Source organism: Petromyzon marinus, chromosome 65 (assembly GCF_048934315.1).
Source record: "Petromyzon marinus isolate PM22_M1 ecotype Great Lakes invasive population chromosome 65, UKy_Petmar_22M1.pri1.0, whole genome shotgun sequence".
NCBI lineage: Eukaryota > Metazoa > Chordata > Hyperoartia > Petromyzontiformes > Petromyzontidae > Petromyzon > Petromyzon marinus.
The window spans coordinates 1,060,242-1,085,368 of record NC_133731.1 but is presented as its reverse complement, the minus strand read 5'-3'; the positions used below and the strand labels follow the sequence as shown (position 1 = coordinate 1,085,368).

Genomic DNA, 25,127 nt, shown 5'->3' with positions numbered 1-25,127 from the left:
GGGGTAGAGCTTGTATCTTCTTCTTCTGGAAGATATCTACCCGAATCTCAGTGGGAGGGGGTGTGTGGGGCGCTCAATGCATTTGATCGTCTTCCGGAAGACGGAAGAAGCAACACAAAAAACAGATGGTAGCGCACTCTTCTTCCTCTTCTGGAAGACATTGTACCCGAATCTCGGTGGCGCGCCCAAAGCATATGATACTCTTCCGGAAGACGGAAGAGCACCACAATAAAACGCGTTGCTTGCTTTCCCATCAGCAATGTGCCTGCAAGCCTCCACGTGTGAGCCGATGTTGTTGGTGTGACGATCATATCGATTATATCATCTTTATAATCATCCGTGACGGATCATATCGATTTTATAATCTTTATAATCGTTCCGTGCCGAACCCCCACACGGTTTAACTTTATTATTGTGCGGAGAAATTGAGCTTTAAAAACTGTCTGGCTGTTTTGTTCGTGTTTCTCTCCTTGTGATGGAACTTTGTAGGATGAACGTTGAGATTGATAAGGGGCGCGGGGTGACCAATAAGGATCTGAGTTAGTCTGTAGTAAGGTAGGGCACTGATAAGGGGTTGACAGGTTTGTGGTGGTGAGTGTAGTGGTGAGTGTATTAGTAGTGAGAGTACTAGTGGTGAGTGTACTAGTGGTGAGTGTACTAGTGGTGAGTGTACTAGTGGTGAGTGTACTAGTGGTGTGTGTACTAGTGGTGAGTGTACTAGTGGTGAGTGTACTAGTGGTGAATGTGTTGGTGAGTATACTAATGGTGAGTGTAGTGGTGAGTGTACAAGTAGTGAGTGTACTAGTGGTGAGTGTAGTAGTGAGTGTACTAGTAGTGAGTGTACTAGTGGTGAGTGTAGTGGTGAGTGTACTAGTAGTGAGTGTAGTGGTGAGTGTACTAGTAGTGAGTGTACTAGTGGTGAGTGTAGTGGTGAGTGTACTAGTAGTGAGTGTACTACTGGTTCTTCACGTTCTGCAGATGTAGATGTCACTGGTTCTTCATGTTCTGCAGATGTAGATGCCACTAGTTCTTCATGTTCTGCAGATGTAGATGCCACTGGTTCTTCATCTTCTGCAGATGTAGATGCCACTGGTTCTTCACGTTCTGTAGATGTAGATGCCACTGGTTCTTCACGTTTTGCAGATGTAGATGTCACTGGTTCTTCACGTTCTGCAGATGAAGATGCCACTGGTTCTTCACGTTCTGCAGATGTAGATGCCACTGGTTCTTCACATTCTGCAGATGTAGATGCCACTGGTTCTTCACGTTCTGTAGATGTAGATGCCACTGGTTCTTCACGTTTTGCAGATGTAGATGCCACTGGTTCTTCATCTTCTGCAGATGTAGATGCCACTGGTTCTTCACGTTCTGTAGATGTAGATGCCACTGGTTCTTCACGTTCTGCAGATGTAGATGCCACTGGTTCTTCACGTTCTGCAGATGTAGATGCCACTGGTTCTTCACGTTCTGTAGATGCCACTGGTTCTTCACGTTCTGCAGATGTAGATGCCACTGGTTATTCACGTTCTGCAGATGTAGATGCCACTGGTTCTTCACGTTCTGCAGAAGTAAATGCCACTGGTTCTTCACGTTCTGCAGATGTAGATGCCACTGGTTATTCACGTTCTGTTGATGTAGATGCCACTGGTTCTTCACGTTCTGCAGATGCCACGTAGAAGCCACTGGTTCTTCACGTTCTGCAGATGTAGATGCCGCTGGTTCTTCACGTTCTGCAGATGTAGATGCCACTGGTTCTTCACGTTCTGTAGATGTAGATGCCACCACCGCCATCTATTGCGCGGTGGTTGAACTTATGACTCTCGGTCCGAACTGGCAACTGGACGTACGGACCAGGTTTGTTCGTATCTCTGAAAGTTCGTAAGTGGAGGAGTCCCTGTATTGCAAAGTTCATTGATGTAACCAGGTGAGAGCCATTTGAGACGGATAGTTTGTTGTGACAGACGTCGTTTTATTCATTGTAACAAAACTAGTTTAGTTTTAGCAGTTTCTGCTCGAGTGTGCTGAACCAGTGTCATGCCCCGCCTCCCACTTGTGCCTTTTTCACGTCTTCAGAAAACCCGACGACAACAACAACCAACAACAACCAACAACAACAACACAACAATGCTGCATCCTGAAGTCTGCGTTCAGCAGAAAATCCCCTGCGTCTTCACGGTCTCCGTGTTTCCCTGCCCCGCGTCAAAACGGCGCGACCAGGCGAGTGACACGCCTCCACGTGCCGTGCCGGGCCGTGCCGTGCCGGGCCGTGCCGTGCCGGGCCGTGCCGGGCCGTGCCGGGCCGAGCCAGCACCGGCACGGCCCTCACGGCAAGGCCGCCACCGTTGGTTTTTCCACACGGCAGAAGCCGGGGCTCGTGTGCTTCGCTCGACGGCACGCACGCACACAAAGACAAAGATCCCCCGTGTGTAGCCTCAACAGACTGTTGGGGCAAGTGCTGTTGTAGCGAGCACCTACAAAGGCCGGAGCGGCACACGAGGGGGTGGGTGGCCAGCACCACGCCCAGCCGCCTTTGTCTCCTCCCCCAGTGGCGATGTTTTTACGCACCGCACCGGGTACTCGTTTGAGGCTGAGTCGACCTAGCGGAGGCCCCAAGGACCGGTTCAGATAATCGTCACCGGTTGTGTTGGCCGTGAGCGGGAATCGAACTCGGGTCATAGCCGGGTTCGTAGCGCAGCGTGTGCACACACACACACGCACGCACGCACACACACACACGCACGCTCGCACACATGCACACACACGCGCACACACGCACGCACACACACACACACGCACGCACACACGCACACGCACGCTCACACACACACGCACGCACACACACGCTCGCACACACGCACGCACACACACACGCACACACGCACGCACGCTCACACACACACGCACACACACACGCTCGCACACACACGCACACGCACGCTCACACACACACGCACACACACACGCTCGCACACACGCACGCACACACACACGCACACACGCACACACGCACGCACGCTCACACACACGCACGCACGCACACACGCGCACACGCACGCGCACACACACACGCTCGCACACACGCACGCATGCACACACACACGCGCACACGCACGCTCACACACACACGCTCGCACACACGCACGCACACACACACGCACACACGCACGCTCACACACACACGCTCACACACACGCACACACACACGCTCGCACACACACACGCACACACACGCACACGCACGCTCACACACACACGCTCGCACACACGCACGCACACACACACGCACACACGCACACACACACGCACACACGCTCACACACACACGCTCGCACACACGCACACACACACACACGCTCGCACACACGCACACACGCACGCACGCTCACACACACGCACGCACACACACACGCACACACGCACGCTCACACACACACGCTCGCACACACGCACACACACACGCTCGCACACACACACACACGCACACACACGCACACGCACGCTCACACACACACGCTCGCACACACGCACGCACACACACACGCACACACGCACACACACACGCACACACGCTCACACACACACGCTCGCACACACGCACACACACACACACGCTCGCACACACGCACACACACACGCTCGCACACACGCACGCACACACACACGCACACACGCACGCTCACACACACACGCTCGCACACACGCACACACACACGCTCGCACACACACACACACGCACACACACGCACACGCACGCTCACACACACACGCTCGCACACACGCACGCACACACACACGCACACACGCACACACACACGCACACACGCTCACACACACACGCTCGCACACACGCACACACACACACACGCTCGCACACACGCACACACGTGCGGCGTTAACGAGCGGAGACGGCGTTATGTCTTTGACAAGGTGCTCGCTCTCCACACTTACCCCCCCCCAGCGGCTTTGCTAAATGCTACACGGGGGGCGGGACAATCTTTCATCTTTGGTTTTATTTCGTGTGCGTGTGTGCGCGTGTGTGAGCACGTGTGCGCGTGTGTGTGTCTGTGCGCGTGTGTGTGTGTGTGTGAGCGCGTGTGTGTGTGCGCGTGTGTCCGTGTGTGTGTGCGCGTGTGTGAGCACATGTGTCCGTGTGTGTGTGCGCGTGTGTGAGCGGGTGTATGTGTGTGTGCGTGCGCGAGTGCGTGCGCGTGTGTGCGAATGCGTACGTGTGTGTGTACGCGTGTGTGTGTGTGTGTGCGTGCAGCCGTTTAAAGTCTTGGCTACTGAGGAGTTGAACCCGGACGCCGTAGAGTCTGGGGTCGCAGCCGCCGTGGCCACCGAGAAGGTGGACGGCACGTGCTGCTATGTGACCGAGCGCGCAGGTAAAGAACGGAGCCGCGGCCGTGGTCCATCCGCTGCTGGATGGAGGCGTCCCCTAGCCACTGCCACCACCTGTGAGAGTGTGAGTGGGTGAGTGGGTGAGTGAGTGGGTGAGTAGGTGGGTGAGTATGTGGGTGAGTGGGCGAGTAGGTGGGTGAGTTGGCAAGTGAGTGGGTGGGTTGGTGGGTGAGTGGGCGAGTAGGTGGGTGAGTGGGTGAGTTGGTGGGTGAGTGGGCGAATAGGTGGGTGAGTGGGCGAATAGGTGGGTGAGTTGGTGGGTGAGTGGGCGAATAGGTGGGTGAGTTGGTGAGTAAGTGGGTGAGTAGGTGGGTGAGTGGGTGAGTGGGTGGGTGGGTGAGTGAGTGGGCAAGTAGGTGGGTGAGTGGGCGAATCGATGGGTGAGTTGTCGGGTGAGTGGGTGGATGCGTGGGTGAGTTAGCATGTGAATGGGTGAGTTGGCATGTAGGTGGGTGAGTTGGCATGTAGGTGGGTGAGTTGGCAAGTGAGTAGGTGCCCGAGTGGGCGAGTAGGTGCCTGAGTGGGCGAGTAGGTGGGTGAGTTGGCGAGTGAGTGGGTTAGTAGGTGGGTGAGTTGTCGAGTGGGTGGGTGAGTAGTTAGGTGAGTTGGTGAGTGAGTGGGTAGGTGAGTTGTCGAGTGAGTGGGTGAGTAGGTAGGTAAGTTGGCGAGTGAGTGGGCGAGTAGGTGAGTAAGTAGGTGACTGAGTTGGCGAGTGGGTAGGTGAGTTGGCGAGTGAGTGGGTGAGTAGGTGAGTGAGGTGGCGAGTGAGTGGGCGAGTGGGTGGGTGATTTGGCGAGTGAGTGGGTGAGTAGGTAAATACGTGGGCGTGTTTGCGAGTGAGTGGGTGAGTAGGTGGGTGATTGGGTGAGTGGGCGAGTAGGCGGGTGATTTGGCGAGTGAGTAGGTGAATAGGTGGGCGAGTTTGCGAGTGAGTGGGTGAGTAGGTTGGTAAGGGGGTGAATAGGTGGGCGAGTTTGCGAGTGAGTGGGTGAGTAGGTTGGCGAGGGGGTGAATCGGTGGGCGAGTGGGTGAGTAGGTGGGTGAGTTGATGAGTGGGTTTGTAGGTGGGTGAGTCGGTAAATTGGCCTTCACCCCTCTGTCTAGTCCTGCCCCGTTTACCCAACTGGTTCCGTTTATTTCCATGCTTTCCATACGCGGTGGGGCTCTACGGATGAAACACGCCGCCTGCAAAATTATTATTATCGTGACACTGGAAGTTTGCATCGTTTTGTTATCATCATTCGGGACACTGATGTGACAGATAGAGGTCATTACACAGATGTGTCGTGTGCACGCGCACCACCGTACGTAGCCAGCCGTGCCCAGCGGAGGTGCTGCGGGAAGGACAACAACAACAACAACAAGGAGCAGTTCTAAAGACATTGGTTCGTCGGTGTCGACGACGATTTCCAAGTGGCGTCGCAGCTCCCAGCGGCCTCCCAGTATTGGAAGGGAAGAGCGTTCCAGACGGCCGCAGACGCAGCGCGATCTGAAAGCGCCGCGGTGGCCGTCGTTGCTTGATAGCCAGCCACAGGTGTCGTGTCATGTACAGTATATGTATAGTGTAGTGTATAGTGTAGTGTACAGTAGTGTAGTGTATATTGTAGTATGTAGTGTATAGTGTAGTGTACAGTAGTGTATAGTGTAGTGTAGTGTTTAGTAGTGTAGTGTATAGTAGTGTAGTGTATTGTAGTGTAGTGTATAGTAGTATAGTGTAGTATATAGTGTATAGTAGTGTAGTGTATAGTGTAGTATGTAGTGTATAGTATTGTAGTGTATAGTGTAGTATGTAGTGTACAGTGTAGTGTATTGTAGTGTATAGTGTAGTATGTAGTGTATAGTAGTGTAGTGTATTGTAGTGTATAGTGTAGTGTATAGTAGTGTAGTGTATAGTGTCATGTATAGTAGTGTAGTGTATAGTAGTGTCTAGTGTAGTGTATAGTAGTGTAGTGTGAAGTGTATAGTTTAGTGTATAGTAGTGTAGTGTGTAGTGTACTGTAGTGTACAGTAGTGTATAGTGTAGTGTATAGTAGTGTAGTGTAGTAGTGTATAATAGAGTAGTGTAGTGTATAGTTGCGTAGTGTATAGCAGTGTAGTGTATAGTAGTGTATAGTGTGGTATAGTAGTGTAGTGTATAGTGTGTTTAGTCTAATGTTTAGTGTAGTGTATAGTAGTGTATAGTGTGGTATAGTAGTGTAGTGTATAGTAATGTAGTGTATAGTGTAGTGTATAGTAGTATATAGTGTGGTATAGTAGTGTAGTGTGTATAGTAGTGTAGTGTATAGTGTGGTATAGTAGTGTAGTGTATAATAGTGTAGTGTATAGTAGTGTAGTGTAATGTAGTGTATTGTGTAGTGTATAGTAGTGTAGTGTATAGTGTGGTATAGTAGTGTATAGTGTTCTAGTGAAGTGTATAGTAGTTGTAGTGTATAATAGTGTAGTGTATAGTGTACTAGTGAAGTGTATAGTGTGGTATAGTAGTGTATAGTGTGGTATAGTAGTGTAGTGTATAGTAATGTAGTGTATAGTGTAGTGTATAGTAGTATATAGTGTGGTATAGTAGTGTAGTGTGTATAGTAGTGTAGTGTATAGTGTGGTATAGTAGTGTATAGTGTGGTATAGTAGTGTAGTGTATAATAGTGTAGTGTGTAGTAGTGTAGTGTAATGTAGTGTATTGTGTAGTGTATAGTAGTGTAGTGTATAGTGTGGTATAGTAGTGTATAGTGTTCTAGTGAAGTGTATAGTAGTTGTAGTGTATAATAGTGTAGTGTATAGTGTACTAGTGAAGTGTATAGTGTGGTATAGTAGTGTATAGTGTGGTATAGTAGTGTATAATGTATTGTATAGTGTAGTGCAGGGGTCAGGAACCTTTTTGGCTGAGAGAGCCATGAAAGCCACATATTTTAAAATAAATTTCCGTGAGAGCCATATCATATTTTTTTTAAGACTGAATACAACTAAATTCGTGTATCTTTAACTAAGATCACCAATTTTCGAATATAATAAGTCTCTGAATGTATCCTTTTTAATAACGTTATACCAACAACCAATAATAAATAAAATACTTCTTACCATTAATGCGACTTCTGGTGCTGCATGGTTTTGCTGATGGCTTTGTAGACTGGTTGATACGTGGTGAGGTTAAGCGTCATGCAGGCGTTGAGGCTTTCATCCGTTAAATGCAAACCGACACACCTGATGACGACCGTTTGTGTTATGGTCGAAACGTCGTGAGAATTTTTATTGTTTTATATATATTTTTTATTGTTTCCCTTCAACGTGACTTTCCCGAAAGAGCTAAGAATATGAATTATTGCAGTCACGCGAAAGCTTTAAATCAAAATATAAGCTTATCCATCGGTGTAGATTTTTTTCTTTCGCGAACTCGATGAAAGACTTGAATAAATCCTCCTCCCCTCTCGTTGACCCTTTCATTGGCAAGTCAGCAAGACTTTCCTCACGCGGTGTGTCACCTGCAGCGTACCTTGCAATCGCACTGAACTGGGATGAATGACTTACGTCCGTTGACTCATCCAAAGCGAGGGAACAGTATGGAGCAGCATTTATGTCCTTCGCTTGTGCTTCCTCCACTTGATTTGCCATCATTACGGTACGCTCGTGAGCAGCTTTTGCCGACAGAGGCGTGTCTTTTATTCGTTTGATCATCTTGTCTTCATCCGAAAAGTCGTCAAAACGTTGGTTGGCCACATCAAGCCGTGAATGTGTTGGCATACTCGCCATCTGTGAATGGATTTCCGTTCCCTCACAATTGCTAAAGGACCAGCAAAGCTATCCGAATTCCCGTCACCTTGTCTGGTGCATACACGGAGTTGCTGGTGACTAGCTTGCGCCCTGGACAGTAGCTCTCTTGGCGCATGCCTTCTTTCTGCTGTCCCCCGCTGGATATTTCGATGCAGATGCAGCATGGCGTGTGCCGAAGTGCCGCTCTATATTTGACCGTTTCATCGATTAAATTTTATCACTGCATGTCAGACGCACCGCAGAACCTTCCCTCTCTCTCTCCACAAAGGCGAATTCTTCCGTCCATTCGTGCTGAACTGTGCGGTACTCCTCATCGTTTTTTTCTTTTTGCCATCTTCATCAAAATGGGTTTGCTCTGCATACATTAGCTAGCTGACTGTTGGATTAAAAGGACGGAAGTTTACTTCTTGACCTCACAACGACCCCTAGGCTACCGCATTATCCAATAAAAATAGAGTTTTGGTGTCGGATAGCTGGGATTGGCTCCAGCCACCTGCAACCCTGAGCAGGAGCGGTAGAAAATGGATGGATGGATGGATTAAAATGCGTGAGAATGCTTTATATTTTAAACGTTATTTTTAACACTGTGATTTCGGTAATGTCTTACTTTAATGTCAACGGAATTATTCACTACTTATGTTATGAAACGTCAGCTAAGATTTATTTGCGAGCCAGATGCAGTCATCAAAAGAGCCAAATCTGGCTCGCGAGCCATAGGCTGCCGACTGTAGTGTATAGTGTAGTGTATAGTGTAGTGTATATTGTAGTGTATAGTGTAGTGTATAGTGTAGTGTATAATGTAGTGTATAGTGTAGTGTGTAGTGTATAGTGTAGTGTATATTGTAGTGTATATTATAGTGTATATTATAGTGTAGTGTAGTGTATAGTGTAGTGTATATTGTAGTGTATATTGTGTGTAGTGTATAGTGTAGTGTATAGTGTAGTGTGTAGTGTATAGTGTAGTGTATATTGTGTGTATTGTAGTGTAGTGTATAGTAATGTAGTGTATAGTGTAGTGTATAGTAATGTAGTGTATAGTAGTGTATAGTAATGTAGTGTATAGTGTAGTGTGTAGTAATGTAGTGTATAGTAATGTAGTGTATAGTAATGTAGTGTATAGTGTAGTGTGTAGTAGTGTAGTGTATAGTAATGTAGTGTAGTGTGTAGTAGTGTATAGTAATGTAATGTATAGTGTGGTGTATAGTGTGGTGTATAGTGTGGTGTATAGTAATGTAGTGTATAGTGTGGTGTATAGTAATGTAGTGTATAGTGTAGTGTATAGCGTGGTATATAGTAATGTAGTGTATAGTAATGTAGTGTATAGTAATGTAGTGTATAGTAGTGTAGTGTATCGTAGTGTAGTGTATAGTGTAGTGTATAGTAGTGTAGTGTATAGTGTAGTGTATAGTAGTGTAATGTAGTGTATAGTGTAGTGTATAGTAGTATAGTGTATAGTGTGGTATAGTAGTGTATAGTGTAGTCACTACACTATTATACACTACACTGTAGTGTATAGTAGTGTAGTGTATAGTAATGTAGTGTATAGTGTAGTGTATAGTGCAGTTCATTGTGCACTTGCCCCCACGGTGTGCCGAGGCCACACGGGGGATCTTTGCCTGTGTGTGTGCGTGGCCAGGGGCGGCCTGCCTGTGGGCTCGGCTCGACAGGAAGCCCAACAGGGCTGCCGCCCGACGATTCGCTGCCCACCGAGCGGCCAAGCACCTAGCGGGTCAGTCGCACGCCGTCATTTTTCACTGCCGTCAAACTCGGCTTCACCGCGTGGCCTCGCCCGTCACTTGGATTCTTGCCTTGGATTAGTACGCGGCCGATTGCGGAGGGCGGGGGCGGGCGGGGGTGGGCGGGGATGCGTGACGTCAGCGGGCATGCGGGTGACGTCACACCTGTGACGTCACAGGTGTGACGTCACAGGTGTGACGTCACCCGCTCACTTGCCGTGCAATGTGATACATCTATGGTTGTGCCCTCCCCCAAGATACAAAAGTCTTATTTGTGTGAAGTCACGTCGAATGAGAATAATATAATGAATCGATGAAGTAACGCGATAAAATTCTCACGACGTTTCGGCCACAACACAAGCGGCCTTCATCAGGTGAAGGGACGAGACTGTCTGGTAGGACAGCGCTGGAGGACAGCGCTCCAGACGGTCTCGTCCCTTCACCTGATGAAGGCCGCTTGTGTTGTGGCCGAAACGTCGTGAGAATTTTATTGTGTTACTTTATTTTATCAATTTATTATTTTATTCTCATTCTACGTGGTGACTTTACCGAAAGAACCAAAGAAGATGAATCCTTGCAGTCACGAAAGCTTTAAATCGAAATCTATTTTTATGCTTTTTTCATTGTGTACAGTCTGGAAGCTACCCACATGCCAAATTTCAAGTTTTTATGCATGTCGGAAAGTTCGCTCAACATTTCAAACAGACACACGTATTCACAACTTTCCCTTTCATATATATAGATATAGATAAAATAATAAAGTAGGTGTGGATAAATGTTTATTTTTAAATGCTTTTATTTCTCTATGTAAAAAAGCTCGTTTATTATGTAACGTTATCTCCCCTCGCTTACCATCGCTTCCCTGATCTTGCATACACACCCTGCTCATTGTACACGCTTCCCGCGTGCTTCCTCGCGGCTCCCCCATGCTTCCTGATTGCTCCCCCCGTGCTTCCTGATTGCTCCCCCCATGCTTCCCGCCTGCTTCCCCCATGCTTCCTGATTGCTCCCCCCGTGCTTCCTGATTGCTCCCCCCATGCTTCCTGATTGCTCCCCCCATGCTTCCTGATTGCTCCCCCCATGCTTCCTGATTGCTCCCCCCATGCTTCCTGATTGCTCCCCCCATGCTTCCTGATTGCTCCCCCCATGCTTCCTGATTGTTCCCCCCATGCTTCCTGATTGCTCCCCCATGCTTCCTGATTGCTCCCCCCATGCTTCCCGCCTGCTCCCCCACGCTCCCCCCCCAGTGTTCCGCTGGAACGTGGAGCGAGATCTGCGTGCGGTGCCGGACTCGTGGGTGCCGGCGCCGGGCGTCACGGACTCGGAGGGGAGAGCCACGCCTGATGGGAACGGGCACCTTCTGGGTGAGGTCAGGGTGAGGTCACCGGCTGGGTGAGGTCAGGGTGAGGTCAGGGTGAGGTCACCTGCAGGGTGAGGTCACCTGTTGGGTGAGGTCAGGGTGAGGTCACCGGCTGGGTGAGGTCAGGGTGAGGTCACCTGCAGGGTGAGGTCACCTGCTGGGTGAGGTCAGGGTGAGGTCACCGGCTGGGTGAGGTCAGGGTGAGGTCACCTGCAGGGTGAGGTCACCTGGGTGAGGTCAGGGTGAGGTCACCTGCTGGGTGATGGTTGGGTGAGGTCACCGGCTGGGTGAGGTCACCGGCTGGGTGAGGTCACCTGCTGGGTGATGGTTGGGTGAGGTCACCGGCTGGGTGAGGTCACCGGCTGGGTGAGGTCACCAGCTGGGTGAGGTCGCTGGGTGAGGTCACCAGCTGGGTGAGGTCACCGGCTGGGTGAGGTCACCGGCTGGGTGAGGTCACCTGCTGGGTGAGGGTTGGGTGAGGTCACCAGCTGGGTGAGGTCACCGGCTGGGTGAGGTCACCTGCTGGGTGATGGTTGGGTGAGGTCACCGGCTGGGTGAGGTCACCGGCTGGGTGAGGTCACCGGCTGGGTGAGGTCACCGGCTGGGTGAGGTCACCAGCTGGGTGAGGTCACCGGCTGGGTGAGGTCACCCTGCTGGGTGAGGTCACCGGCTGGGTGAGGTCACCGGCTGGGTGAGGTCACCGGCTGGGTGAGGTCACCTCCTGGGTGAGGGTTGGGTGACCTCACCCAGCTGGGTGAGGTCACCGGCTGGGTGACCTCACCCTGCTGGGTGAGGTCACCGGCTGGGTGAGGTCACCCTGCTGGGTGAGGTCACCCGCTGGGTGACGTCACCCGTGCCCCACCCCCCGGCGCCAGTAGCGGCTGCTGGCGCCACTCACGTGGTGGGGCGTGGGAAGCGATTGTCTGAGCTCAAATCGACAAACTATTATTAATCTTCCTGTGGCCAGGCAAGGCCCCGCTGAGCTCGCCACGTGGACACGCAAAACGAAAGCGGCTCAGCGAAGTTGGCCCATCATCGTCGCCGCGTGGAACATTTCTCGCAGAGGCCCAATAACCTGAACGCGTGGTGACCTCGATTCTGAACCCTGGAGGAGGAAAAACTGTGGGGGACCCAGAGAAAAATCCACGCGACCACCAGGGGGAGAGAGAGAGAGAGACACCGCAAAACTACAAATATACAGCAGCAGCAGCAGGCGTCAGGGTCTGGATCGAACCCACGACCTCCTGTACACCAGGCGAGGTAGTCAACATCTCATAGCCACCGTGATGATGGTGATGAGAGAGAGACACAGACCTCCTGTACACCAGGCGAGGTGGTTAACATCTCATAGCCACCGTGATGATGATGATGAGAGAGAGACACAGACCTCCTGTATACCAGGCGAGGTAGTTAACATCTCATAGCCACCGTGATGATGATGATGATGAGAGAGAGACACAGACCTCCTGTAGACCAGGCGAGGTAGTTAACATCTCATAGCCACCGTGATGATGATGATGAGAGAGAGACACAGACCTCCTGTAGACCAGGCGAGGTAGTTAACATCTCATAGCCACCGTGATGATGATGATGATTAGATGGAGAGACACAAACTCCAAATATATAGCAGCAGCAGGCGTCAGGGTCTGGATCGAACCCATATGTGGTGAGTGGTTGTAGGTGTAGGGGTTGTCTGTGGTGAGTGGTTGTAGGTGTAGGGGTTGTCTGTGGTGAGTGGTTGTAGGTGTAGGGGTTGTCTGTGGTGAGTGGTTGTAGGTGTAGGGGTTGTCTGTGGTGAGTGGTGGTAGGTGAGGGGGTCACCTGTGGTGAGTGGTTGTAGGTGAGGGGGTTGTCTGTGGTGAGTGGTTGTAGGTGTAGGGGTCTCCTGTGGTGAGTGGTGGTAGGTGAGGGGGTTGTTGTGGTGAGTGGTGGTAGGTGAGGGGGTTGTCTGTGGTGAGTGGTTGTAGGTGTAGGGGTCTCCTGTGGTGAGTGGTGGTAGGTGAGGGGGTTGTTGTGGTGAGTGGTTGTAGGTGTAGGGGTCTCCTGTGGTGAGTGGTTGTAGGTGAGGGGTCTCCTGTGGTGAGTGGTTGTAGGTGTAGGGGTCTCCTGTGGTGAGTGGTGGTAGGTGTAGGGGGTCTCCTGTGGTGAGTGGTGGTAGGTGAAGGGGTCTCCTGTGGTGAGTGGTTGTAGGTGAGGGGGTTGTCTGTGGTGAGTGGTGGTAGGTGAGGGGGTTGTCTGTGGTGAGTGGTGGTAGGTGAGGGGTCACCTGTGGTGAGTGGTGGTAGGTGTAGGGGTCACCTGTGGTGAGTGGTTGTAGGTGTAGGGGTCTCCTGTGGTGAGTGGTTGTAGGTGTAGGGGGTCTCCTGTGGTGAGTGGTGGTAGGTGAAGGGGTCACCTGTGGTGAGTGGTTGTAGGTGTAGGGGTCACCTGTGGTGAGTGGTTGTAGGTGTAGGGGTCTCCTGTGGTGAGTGGTGGTAGGTGTAGGGGTCTCCTGTGGTGAGTGGTTGTAGGTGTAGGGGTCTCCTGTGGTGAGTGGTTGTAGGTGTAGGGGTCTCCTGTGGTGAGTGGTGGTAGGTGTAGGGGTCTCCTGTGGTGAGTGGTTGTAGGTGAGGGGGTCACCTGTGGTGAGTGGTTGTAGGTGAGGGGGTCACCTGTGGTGAGTGGTGGTAGGTGAGGGGGTTGTCTGTGGTGAGTGGTTGTAGGTGAGGGGGTCACCTGTGGTGAGTGGTGGTAGGTGTAGGGGTCACCTGTGGTGAGTGGTTGTAGGTGTAGGGGTCACCTGTGGTGAGTGGTGGTAGGTGTAGGGGTCACCTGTGGTGAGTGGTTGTAGGTGTAGGGGTCACCTGTGGTGAGTGGTTGTAGGTGTAGGGGTCACCTGTGGTGAGTGGTTGTAGGTGTAGGGGTCTCCTGTGGTGAGTGGTTGTAGGTGAGGGCGTCACCTGTGGTGAGTGGTTGTAGGTGAGGGCGTCACCTGTGGTGAGTGGTTGTAGGTGTAGGGGTCTCCTGTGGTGAGTGGTTGTAGGTGTAGGGGTCACCTGTGGTGAGTGGTTGTAGGTGTAGGGGTCTCCTGTGGTGAGTGGTTGTAGGTGTAGGGGTCTCCTGTGGTGAGTGGTTGTAGGTGTAGGGGTCACCTGTGGTGAGTGGTTGTAGGTGTAGGGGTCACCTGTGGTGAGTGGTTGTAGGTGAGGGGTCTCCTGTGGTGAGTGGTTGTAGGTGTAGGGGTTGTCTGTGGTGAGTGGTTGTAGGTGTAGGCGTCTCCTGTGGTGAGTGGGGGTAGGTGTAGGGGTCTCCTGTGGTGAGTGGTTGTAGGTGTAGGGGTCACCTGTGGTGAGTGGTTGTAGGTGTAGGGGTCACCTGTGGTGAGTGGTGGTAGGTGTAGGGGTCTCCTGTGGTGAGTGGTGGTAGGTGTAGGGGTTGTCTGTGGTGAGTGGTTGTAGGTGTAGGGGTCTCCTGTGGTGAGTGGTTGTAGGTGTAGGGGTCTCCTGTACTGGCACACCACCCGCCCCATCTCACCGGAGGCATCTTGCCGTCCTGCAGGGTGGGTGCCGGTGGATGGGATGAGCTCCCAGCACCGGTGGCACGCAGCGGCGTTGTGTCACCGGTGCCGGCGTGCCCTGGTCCTGCAGGGAGCGCCTCGCCGGGGAGGGGACGCCCAGCCGTGCCGCCAACAGCACCAGCAGCCGGCCAATCAGCAGCAGCACCGGCAGCAGCAGCCGGCCAATCAGCGGCAGCACCGGCAGCAGCAGCCGGCCAATCGTGAGCCGCTGGTCCTCGCGGCGCTGCCCCTCTCGGAGCTCACTGGCCAATCGCTGGAGCTCATCGGCACGCACGTCAACGGCAACCCCTACGGTGAGAGTGACTGCCGGTGGTGATGGTGGTGATGATGGTGGTGGTGATGGTGGTGGTGATGGTGGTGGTGATGGTGGTGGTGATGGTGGTGATGATGGTGGTGGTGGTGGTAGTGATTGTGGTGGTGGTCGTGGTGGTGATGGTGGTGATGGTGGTGGTGGTGATGGTGGTTATGGTAGTGGTGGTGATGATGGTGGTGATGATGGTGGTGGTGATGGTGGTGGTGGTGGCGATGGTGGTTATGGTGGTTATGGTAGTGGTGGTGATGATGGTGGTGATGATGGTGGTGGTGATGGTGGTGGTGATGGTGGTGGTGGTGATGATGGTGGTGATGATAATGGTGGTGGTGGTGATGGTGGTGGTGATAGTCGTGGCGATAGTGGTGGTGATAGTGGTGGTGGTGTTGGTGGTGATAGTGGTGGTGGTGTTGGTGGTGATAATAGTGGTGGTGGTGATGGTGGTGGTGGTGATTGTGGTGGTGGTCGTGGTGGTGATGGTGGTGGTGGTGATGGTGGTGATGGTGGTGGTGGTCGTGGTGGTGGTGATGGTGGTGATGGTGGTGGTGATAGTGGTGGTGGTGTTGGTGGTGATAGTGGTGGTGGTGGTGGTGATAATAGTGGTGGTGGTGATGGTGGTGATGGTGGTGGTGATGGTGTAGGGAGCGGTAGTGCAGCGGTTCACGCCACGCTGCGCTATGAACCCAGCGACCCAAGTTCGATTCCCGCTCACGGCCAACGCCAGTGACGAATTTCTGAACCGGTCCTGGGCCTCCCCTAGGTCGACTGAACCTCAAATAAGTACCTGGGTGCGGTGTGCAGCAAACATCGCCACTGGGGGAGACAAAGGCGGCCGGGCGTGGTGCTGGCCACCCACCCCCTTGCGTGCCACCGTGCCGGCCTTCGTAGGCGCTGCTCACTAACGGCACTCGCCCCTACAGGCTGCTACACCAGGGGGGATCTTTGTCTCGGTGCAGGATACCCCGCCGCTGTAGACGGAGCGTCGAGTCATCACGACGTCCGACGTTTCACTCCCCCCCCCCCCCCCCGCCGCTCCCCGCAGGCCTGGGCAGCTCCCAGAATCCCACGCACCTCCTGGTGCCGCACGGCGGCCTGCCGCTGACGCGGCCTCCCGCCGTGACGCTAGCAGACGTCGGGCGCTGGCTCGGTGGGGCCCCGGACGGAGCGGCCCCTGGCGGAGCGGCCCCTGACGGAGCGGCCCCTGACGGAGCGGCCCCGGACGGAGCGGCCCCGGACGGAGCGGTGGAGGGCGTCGTGTGGATCACTCCAGACGGCCGACTCTTCAAGGTGAGCGGCGAGAGAGAGAAAGAGGAACACAAACTACAAATATACAGCAGCAGCAGCAGGCATCGTCAGGGTCAGGGTCGAACCCACGACCTCCTGCGTAGCATGGACGTAGCATGTGTCAGTGTCACTGTGTCACTGTGTCACCGTGTCACTGTGTCATCGTGTCACTGTGTCACTATGTCACTGTGTCACTATGTCACTGTCACCGTGTCACGTGTCACCGTCACTGTGTTGTCACCGTGTCACGTGTCACCGTCACCGTGACACGTGTTGTCACGTGTCACCATGCAGGTTCACCGTGTCACATGTCACCGTGTTGTCACGTGTCACGTGTCACCGTCACCGTGTCACGTGTTGTCACGTGTTGTCACGTGTTGTCACCGTGTCACGTGTCACCGTCACCGTGTCACGTGTTGTCACGTGTTGTCACGTGTTGTCACCGTGCAGGTTCACCGTCACCGTGTCACGTGTTGTCACGTGTTGTCACATGTTGTCACCGTGTCACGTGTCACCGTCACCGTGTCACGTGTTGTCACGTGTTGTCACCGTGCAGGTTCACCGTCACCGTGTCACGTGTTGTCACGTGTTGTCACGTGTTGTCACGTGTTCTCACCGTGCAGGTTCACCGTCACCGTGTCACGTGTTGTCACGTGTTGTCACGTGTTGTCACCGTGCAGGTTCACCGTCACCGTGTCACGTGTTGTCACGTGTTGTCACCGTGCAGGTTCACCGTGTCACATGTCACCGTGTTGTCACCGTGTCACCGTGTTGTCACGTGTCACCGTGTTGTCACCGTGTCACCGTGTCACGTGTTGTCACGTGTTGTCACGTGTTGTCACGTGTTGTCACGTGTTGTCACGTGTTGTCACGTGTTGTCACCGTGCAGGTTCACCGTCACCACCTGGGTCTGCGCTGGCCGCTGGAGTTGCCGCTCCTCTGTGCCCGCCCGGTGCTCGTCCAGGTCCAAGCCTGCCGCCCAGACACCGGCGGTGGTGGTGGTGGTGGTTGTGGCGGTGGTGGTGATGGTTGTGGTGGTGGTGGTGGTTGTGGCGGTGGTGGTGGTGATGGTGGTTGTGGTGGTGGTGGTGGTGGTTGTGGTTGTGGTGGTGGTGGTGGTTGTGGTGGTGGTGGTGGTGGTTGTGGTGGTGGTGGTGGTTGTGGTGGTGGTGGTGGTGGTGGTTGTGGTGGTGGTGGTGGTTGTGGTGGTGGTTGTGGTGGTGGTGGTGGTTGTGGCGGTGGTGGTGGTGGTGGTGGTTGTGGTGGTGGTGGTTGTGGTGGTTGTGGTGGTGGTTGTGGTGTTGATGGTGGTTGTGGCGGTGGTGGTGGTTGTGGTGGTGGTGGTGGTTGTGGTGGTGGTTGTGGTGGTGGTGGTGGTTGGGAGGGGGGGCGGCGGGGGGTGAGGGGGGAGGGGGGGGACCGCTGCCGGTTCTGGGAGATCGCTCGCCACAGCGGCGTCACGCTGCCCAGCCTGAGGCACCTGCTGCCCACAGAGCTGCCCACTGAGCTGCCCACTGAGCTGCCCACTGAGCTGCCCACAGAGCTGCCCACTGAGCTGCCCACAGAGCTGCCCAGCCTGAGGCACCTGCTGCCCACTGAGCTGCCCACTGAGCTGCCCACAGAGCTGCCCACTGAGCTGCCCACAGAGCTGCCCAGCCTGAGGCACCTGCTGCCCACTGAGCTGCCCACTGAGCTGCCCACAGAGCTGCCCACTGAGCTGCCCACTGAGCTGCCCACAGAGCTGCCCACAGAGCTGCCCAGCCTGAGGCACCTGCTGCCCACTGAGCTGCCCACTGAGCTGCCCACTGAGCTGCCCACAGAGCTGCCCACTGAGCTGCCCACAGAGCTGCCCAGCCTGAGGCACCTGCTGCCCACTGAGCTGCCCACTGAGCTGCCCACAGAGCTGCCCACTGAGCTGCCCACAGAGCTGCCCAGCCTGAGGCACCTGCTGCCCACTGAGCTGCCCACTGAGCTGCCCACAGAGCTGCCCACAGAGCTGCCCACTGAGCTGCCCACAGAGCTGCCCACAGAGCTGCCCACAGAGCTGCCCACTGAGCTGCCCACTGAGCTGCCCACAGAGCTGCCCACTGAGCTGCCCACTGAGCTGCCCACTGAGCTGCCCACTGAGCTGCCCACTGAGCTGCCCACTGAGCTGCCCACGGAGCTGCCCACTGAGCTGCCCACTGAGCTGCCCACAGAGCTGCCCACAGAGCTGCCCACTGAGCTGCCCACTGAGCTGCCCACTGAGCTGCCCACGGAGCTCCCCAGATCTCGGAGGTAGCTCTGTGATGTCCGCTTCCGCGGGCCGCCCGTTGACAAGCGGCGGTGGAGGGGGGAGGGGGAGGAGGGGGGAGGGGGGAGGGGAGGGGGGGAGGTTGGAGGGGGAAGGGGGAGAGGGGGAGGGGCTCCACGACTGCTCTCCACGCCACGTGCCCGGCGCCGTGCGAGCGACGCTCACGTGACGTGACGAGTTCAAAGGTCGCGATCTCAATCCTCTTACCTCTTGCTGCTGCCGCTGTCCTTCCCTCCCCCACACCGCGCCTGCGATCAGCGCGGTCGGCAGGTGAACAGCCACGTGAGCGGCCGTCCATTAATGACGTCACGAGAGAGTTTGGACGGTTTGTGACCCCCCCCCCCTCTCGTCACAAAGATTCAGACCCCCCCCCTCCTAAAATATGACGTCACAAAGCTCTGACCCCCCCCTAAAATATGACGTCACAAAGCTCTGACACCCCCCCTAAAATATGACGTCACAAAGCTCTGACACACCCCTAAAATATGACGTCACAAAGCTCTGACCCCCCCTAAAATATGACGTCACAAAGCTCTGACACCCCCTAAAATATGACGTCACAAAGCTCTGACCCCCCCTAAAATATGACGTCACAAAGCTCTGACCCCCCCCTAAAATATGACGTCACAAAGCTCTGACCCCCCCTAAAATATGACGTCACAAAGCTCTGACCCCCTCTCCCCCCCCCCAAAAAAAATTAAACATGCTTCAAATCGCTGTAAACTATTGTTGTCATTGTAGTTGCGTATTTAATGTGGCGCTGCTGCACTCTGATGTCGTAGGTAGAAAACATTTATTAACAAAGTCTATTTGATTAAGTAGAACGTGACGTCTATATTTATTTGTAAAGTTGCACATTTTGATGTGACGTCACATTTCTCAACACCCCTCCCCCCACCCCCATCGTCACAAATGTCTGACCCCCACCCACCACCCCCACCACCCCCACCCCCCACCACCCCCACCACCCCCCATCCCCCCCACCACCCCCACCACCCCCCACCACCCCCACCACCCCCCAGGTGCGTGACGTCATTCATGGACGGCCGCTGAAGCAAATGAACCCAGTGACATTTTCTCAATCTGGACGTGCACCTCCAACATTCCTCATCGTCGTCATCATCATCATCGTCGTCATCATCGTCATCATCATTGTCGTCATCGTTGTCATCGTCGTCATCGTCGTCATCATCGTCGTCATCATTGTCGTCATCGTTGTCATCGTCGTCATCGTCGTCATCATCGTCGTCATCATCGTCGCACGATGTGAATTAGAAGATGAATCATATCCTTAGTTCTTTCGGTAAAGTCACGTTGAAGGGAAACAATAAAACAATAAAATATATATATAAAACAATAAAAAATATATATCTTATTGTTTCCCTTCAACGTGACTTTACTTGAAAGAACTAACAATATGAATTACTGCAGTCACGAAAGCTTTAAATAAAACATTTCGAGGACGAACCGTCTGAAGAGCAGGGTGCTTCAAAAAGACGTTAACACTCGCGAGGATTTTCAGCCGTGCCAACAAGCGGCGTTGCTGCGGGGGGCAGCCTCCTGCAGGGAACATTCCGGGCACTGACTCGTTGACGTCGCCAGCGGACAAGTGGAGGGGGCTTTCAGTGGAGCTGCTAACATTACACTTGTCATCGTGTTTACACTGGTTTATTATTATGATTATTATGATTATTTTTTTACCCGTTCCCTTGCCATTAAAAACCGATAGTCCCATGTTTAAGCGTTAACGTTTTGTTTTGGAAGCAGCACCCCCTGCACGTGGTTTAGGAATCCAACCCAGGCGGTTGTTGCTCGCGAGCCCACGACTGGGGTCTCGTGCGACCGGGGTCACGAGTGACAATAATCCCCTGTGGGCTGGTGGTGTAACCAGGATGTGTTAACAATCTCATTAAATGAAGAGCTTCATCCGAGGCGTCTCTAACAACACCTGGGGTAGTTGTGGACACGGTGGAGAGCTGACATTTTGGTCCGTGGGTCGCTTTTAGGAGAAAAACGACGGGGAGAGGAATCTAAAAATCCCAGATTGTTTCATTTTAAGACCTCCCCACTACCCCCCCCCCCAAAAAAAAAACGTGTGTGTGGTGTCGTTCAGAAACCGTTCATTGTGTAAGATTGACGGTTTTTTTGTTTACGTTTTGTAGAGCGTTAGACGAGAAATGTAATTAAAGCGAGAACCATTTGGCATTTGGGTTCTATCTTTTATTGTGTTTTTTTAGATATTTCGGATTCAAGAGGTTTTGAACGAAAACAAAATCGCGCATTTTATGCCGTTCACATCTGAATCATTCTAAAACGGTAAAAGTTTGCCTCCCGTAGAGTGTTAAGTTAATACTGTGTAGGAACCTCCTGGTTACACCACCAGCCCACAGGGGATTATTGTTGTGTCTGTCCGTCCGTCGTGCATCCAAAAATGGGAGTATAGGGGAGGGTGGGGAGGGAGGGAGGGGCTGAGTGGGGGGTGGGAGGGGTGGGGCTGGGTGGGGAGGGGCTGGGTGGGGGGTGGGAGGGGTGGGGCTGGGTGGGGAGGGGCTGGTCACCCCGTGGTGCCCCCCTTATAAAACTCAACGTTTCACCTACTCTCGCCGGCTTGTGCCCGCCCTCACAGTGGGCCACATTGTTGCTGAACACACCACGTGGTGGTGCCACCGTTGTTGTTGTTGTTGTTGACCCTGGCCACTGACCGAGCAACCCAACGTTCCTACCAGCTCCTCCCTCCGCAGGAGAATGTGTTTCATGATTGCTCTTTCTAATTAACAAAAAAAAAGAACGGAGTATTTCAATTGAGCGGTTTTCCGACGGGGGAACGCCTTTTAAATGTTAGAAGTTGATACTCTGTGCTTCCTCGCGGTAAAGTCGCGTAGGTAGAAATGGAAACGAATCGCGACGTTTCGATGGCAACGCAAGAGCAATCTTCATCAGGTGGGACAACCACATCGAAGATTGTAAGACCTTGAGTCAAGTTTTTGTCAGCGGGAACGCAAGCTACAAATGTTTCGGAGTCGTGCAAATTGTAACGAAAGTAATAATAATAATATCAGGTTAAAGATTCTATTGAAAACCTGTGCGCCTCACGGACGCGTTACATTCTCAATGCATTCGAAGTATCCAATTTACTTGGATGGATGTTCAAGTGGGACGAGCGGAGACGTTGGAACGCGACGTTGGGCTGACGTTCAACGTCGACTTGGAGAGCTCGCTGGGGTCCCCCCGAGCGACCGCCGAAAGTTGTTTCCAGGGAGCGTCAACGTCGCCTCAACGTCGGCTCAACGTCGGCTCAACGTTGGGGACGGCCAACGTTGAGCCGACGTCGTTCGGAGGTGGCGCGGCGGGGGGAGGTCATCATCACCATCGTCACCATCGCCATCGTCATCATCACCATCATCGTCGTCATCATCACCATCGTCATCATCACCATCGTCACCATCGCCATCGTCATCATCACCATCATCGTCGTCATCATCACCATCGTCATCATCACCATCGTCACCATCGCCATCGTCATCATCATCATCACCATCGTCATCATCACCATCGTCATCATCACCATCGTCACCATCGCCATCGTCATCATCACCATCATCGTCGTCATCATCACCATCATCGTCGTCATCATCACCATCGTCATCATCACCATCGTCATCATCACCATCGTCATCATCACCATCGTCACCATCGCCATCGTCATCATCACCATCATCGTCGTCATCATCACCATCATCGTCGTCATCATCACCATCGTCATCATCACCATCGTCATCATCACCATCGTCACCATCGTCATCATCACCATCATCGTCGTCATCATCACCATCGTCATCACCATCGTCATCACCATCGTCATCGTCACCATCATCACCATCGTCATCATCGCTATCGTCATCATCACCATCGTCATCATCACCATCGTCACCATCGCCATCGTCATCATCACCATCATCGTCGTCATCATCACCATCATCGTCGTCATCATCACCATCGTCATCATCACCATCGTCATCATCACCATCGTCACCATCGTCATCATCACCATCATCGTCGTCATCATCACCATCGTCATCACCATCGTCATCACCATCGTCATCGTCACCATCATCACCATCGTCATCATCGCTATCGTCATCATCACCATCGTCATCATCACCATCGTCATCATCACCATCGTCATCGTCACCATCATCGTCATCATCGCCATCGTCATCATCGCCATCGTCATCATCACCATCGTCACCATCACCATCGTCATCACCATCGTCATCATCACCATCGTCACCATCACCATCGTCATCACCATCGTCATCATCACCATCATCGTCATCACCATCGTCATCATCACCATCGTCATCACCATCATCATCACCATCGTCATCATCGCCATCATCACCATCGTCATCATCATCATCACTATCGCCATCATCACCATCATCACCATCGTCATCATCGCCATCACCGCCATCATCACCATCGTCATCATCATCACTATCGCCATCATCATCATCACCATGGTCATCATCACCATCGTCATCATCACCACCACCATCACCGCCATCGTCTTCACCATCATCGTCATCATCATCGCCGTCACCGCCGTTTGTAACCACCATCACCGCCCGTCCCTCCCTCGTGACCCCCCCTGCCCCCCCCCTGCCCCCCCCCAGATGTCCCAGATCTCGCAGAGCAGTGGCGTGAGCCTGCGATTGTGCATCTCCCACGCACATCTTCCACGTGCATCTCCCACGCACATCTCCCACGTGCATCTCCCACGTGCATCTCCCACGCACATCTCCCACGTGCATCTCCCACGCACATCTCCCACGTGCATCTCCCACGCACATCTCCCACGTGCATCTCCCACGTGCATCTCCCACGCACATCTCCCACGTGCATCTCCCACGTGCATCTCCCACGCACATCTCCCACGTGCATCTCCCACGTGCATCTCCCACGTGCATCTCCCACGCACATCTCCCACGTGCATCTCCCACGTGCATCTCCCACGTGCATCTCCCACGCACATCTCCCACGTGCATCTCCCACGTGCATCTCCCACGCACATCTTCCACGTGCATCTCCCACGTGCATCTCCCACGCGGCGATGACCTCCGCGTGGCTGTGGTTGAGCGAGCCCAGCATAAGAAACCACGACCACCACTCCTCGCCTCTGGTTGATGGGAAGGCGAGCCCAAAGTAGCCTGGGGCTTACGGCATCCTACACCTCACCGCCACGCTCCCACGCCCCATTCATTCTTTTGTTCAGTAGAAGAGCCACACCCTGTTGTTTGGCAGTCTCCTGCCCCGAGTAGAGGACTGTCCACCCCTCATGGTGGCAGGAGCCAGAGCCGGTCCACCGGACCTCCTGAAAGCCACAGAGATCCAGGCGGTACCGGTCCAGCTCCTGACAGAGGAGTGGCAGCCTCTCCTCCGCAGTGAGTGTTCGAACATTCCACGTGGCCACACGTAGTGGTTTTTTGTTGATTCTGGAGGAACCCCGAAGATTCAATCTCCTGGCTCCGCTAAATGGGGTTTGGCCAGGACACATCATAGACGCCTGTCCCCCCGGGGCCTGCGGCAATAAGCTTACTTATACAATTTTGTGGTCGTGGTTTAGTGGTAATTAATTGAAGGTGGATGGGTTACCAGCCCCTCGCACCCGTCCAGAGCCCCCATTTAGCCGCTGTGGTGGTTACAAATGCCACGAGGGGAAAGGCGAATCGGAATTGGCCTTCCCCCCCCCACAGCACTGCCCACGACAGGCGTTGCCCGTCCGGCACCACAAGGAGGTAGGGGGTTGTTTTGCCGGCACGTACACACATACACTCACTCCCAGCGCGAGGCCGACTCACTGCACCTTGCAGAGGATCGCTCATCTGAACAATTAGTTCTGCGGTCCAGTTTGCAATCGCGAGTTCACGGTTTAAGTCAACGTTATTGTTATTCATGCTTCATGGAAGCTGTTTCGGAAGTCGGGTGCTCGTAATTACGGGCGTTCGTAAGTCGAATGTTCATATGTGGAATGTTCGTATGTCGGGCGTTCGCAAATCGGGCGTTTGTAAGTCGGGTGTCTGTAAGTCGAATGTTCGTATGTCGTGAGTTCGTAAGTCGGTGACTGCGTGTACATAAAGATCTACCAACGTTATTATTATTCATACTTCGTGGAAGCTGTTTCGGAAGTCGAATGTTCGTATGTCGTGTGATTTTCACACCTGATGATGATTGCTTGTGTTGCAGTCGAAACGTCGTGAGAATTTTTTTGTTTTATATTTTTATTATTTAATTGGTTCCCTTCTACGTGGTGGTGACTTTACCGAAAGAACCAAGACTATATATCTACCAACAATTACCCAAGCTCAGCGGTCCTCTATATATCTTGGTGTTATCGGGCCTAGAGGGAGGGGTGGGTTTGGGGGAAA

The 25,127-nt window shown here is 53.3% G+C and overlaps 1 protein-coding gene across 1 annotated transcript; it reads left to right on the top strand.

Moving 5' to 3' along the window:
- The first annotated feature begins 201 nt into the window (after positions 1-201).
- LOC142906458 (uncharacterized) lies at positions 202-20,435 on the top strand. The gene is made up of 9 exons (XM_076054235.1): positions 202-281; positions 2,074-2,217; positions 4,265-4,382; positions 9,797-9,889; positions 11,144-11,260; positions 14,794-15,105; positions 16,165-16,409; positions 17,296-18,683; positions 19,722-20,435. Exons 2-9 carry the CDS (start codon positions 2,125-2,127, stop codon positions 19,750-19,752), a joined length of 2,397 nt encoding a protein of 798 aa, XP_075910350.1. The 5' UTR covers positions 202-281; positions 2,074-2,124; the 3' UTR covers positions 19,753-20,435.
- Positions 20,436-25,127: the final 4,692 nt, after the last annotated feature.

What these genes read in the sequence shown, in the direction of transcription:
- LOC142906458 (XM_076054235.1), top strand. Translation starts at nt 2,125, where the DNA reads ATGCTGCATCCTGAAGTCTGCGTTCAGCAGAAAATCCCCTGCGTCTTC. An exon ending in CAGACGGCCGACTCTTCAAG is followed by an intron (nt 16,410 to 17,295) that starts GTGAGCGGCGAG and finishes GTCACCGTGCAG; the next exon opens with GTTCACCGTCACCACCTGGG. An exon ending in GAGCTCCCCAGATCTCGGAG is followed by an intron (nt 18,684 to 19,721) that starts GTAGCTCTGTGA and finishes ACCACCCCCCAG; the next exon opens with GTGCGTGACGTCATTCATGG.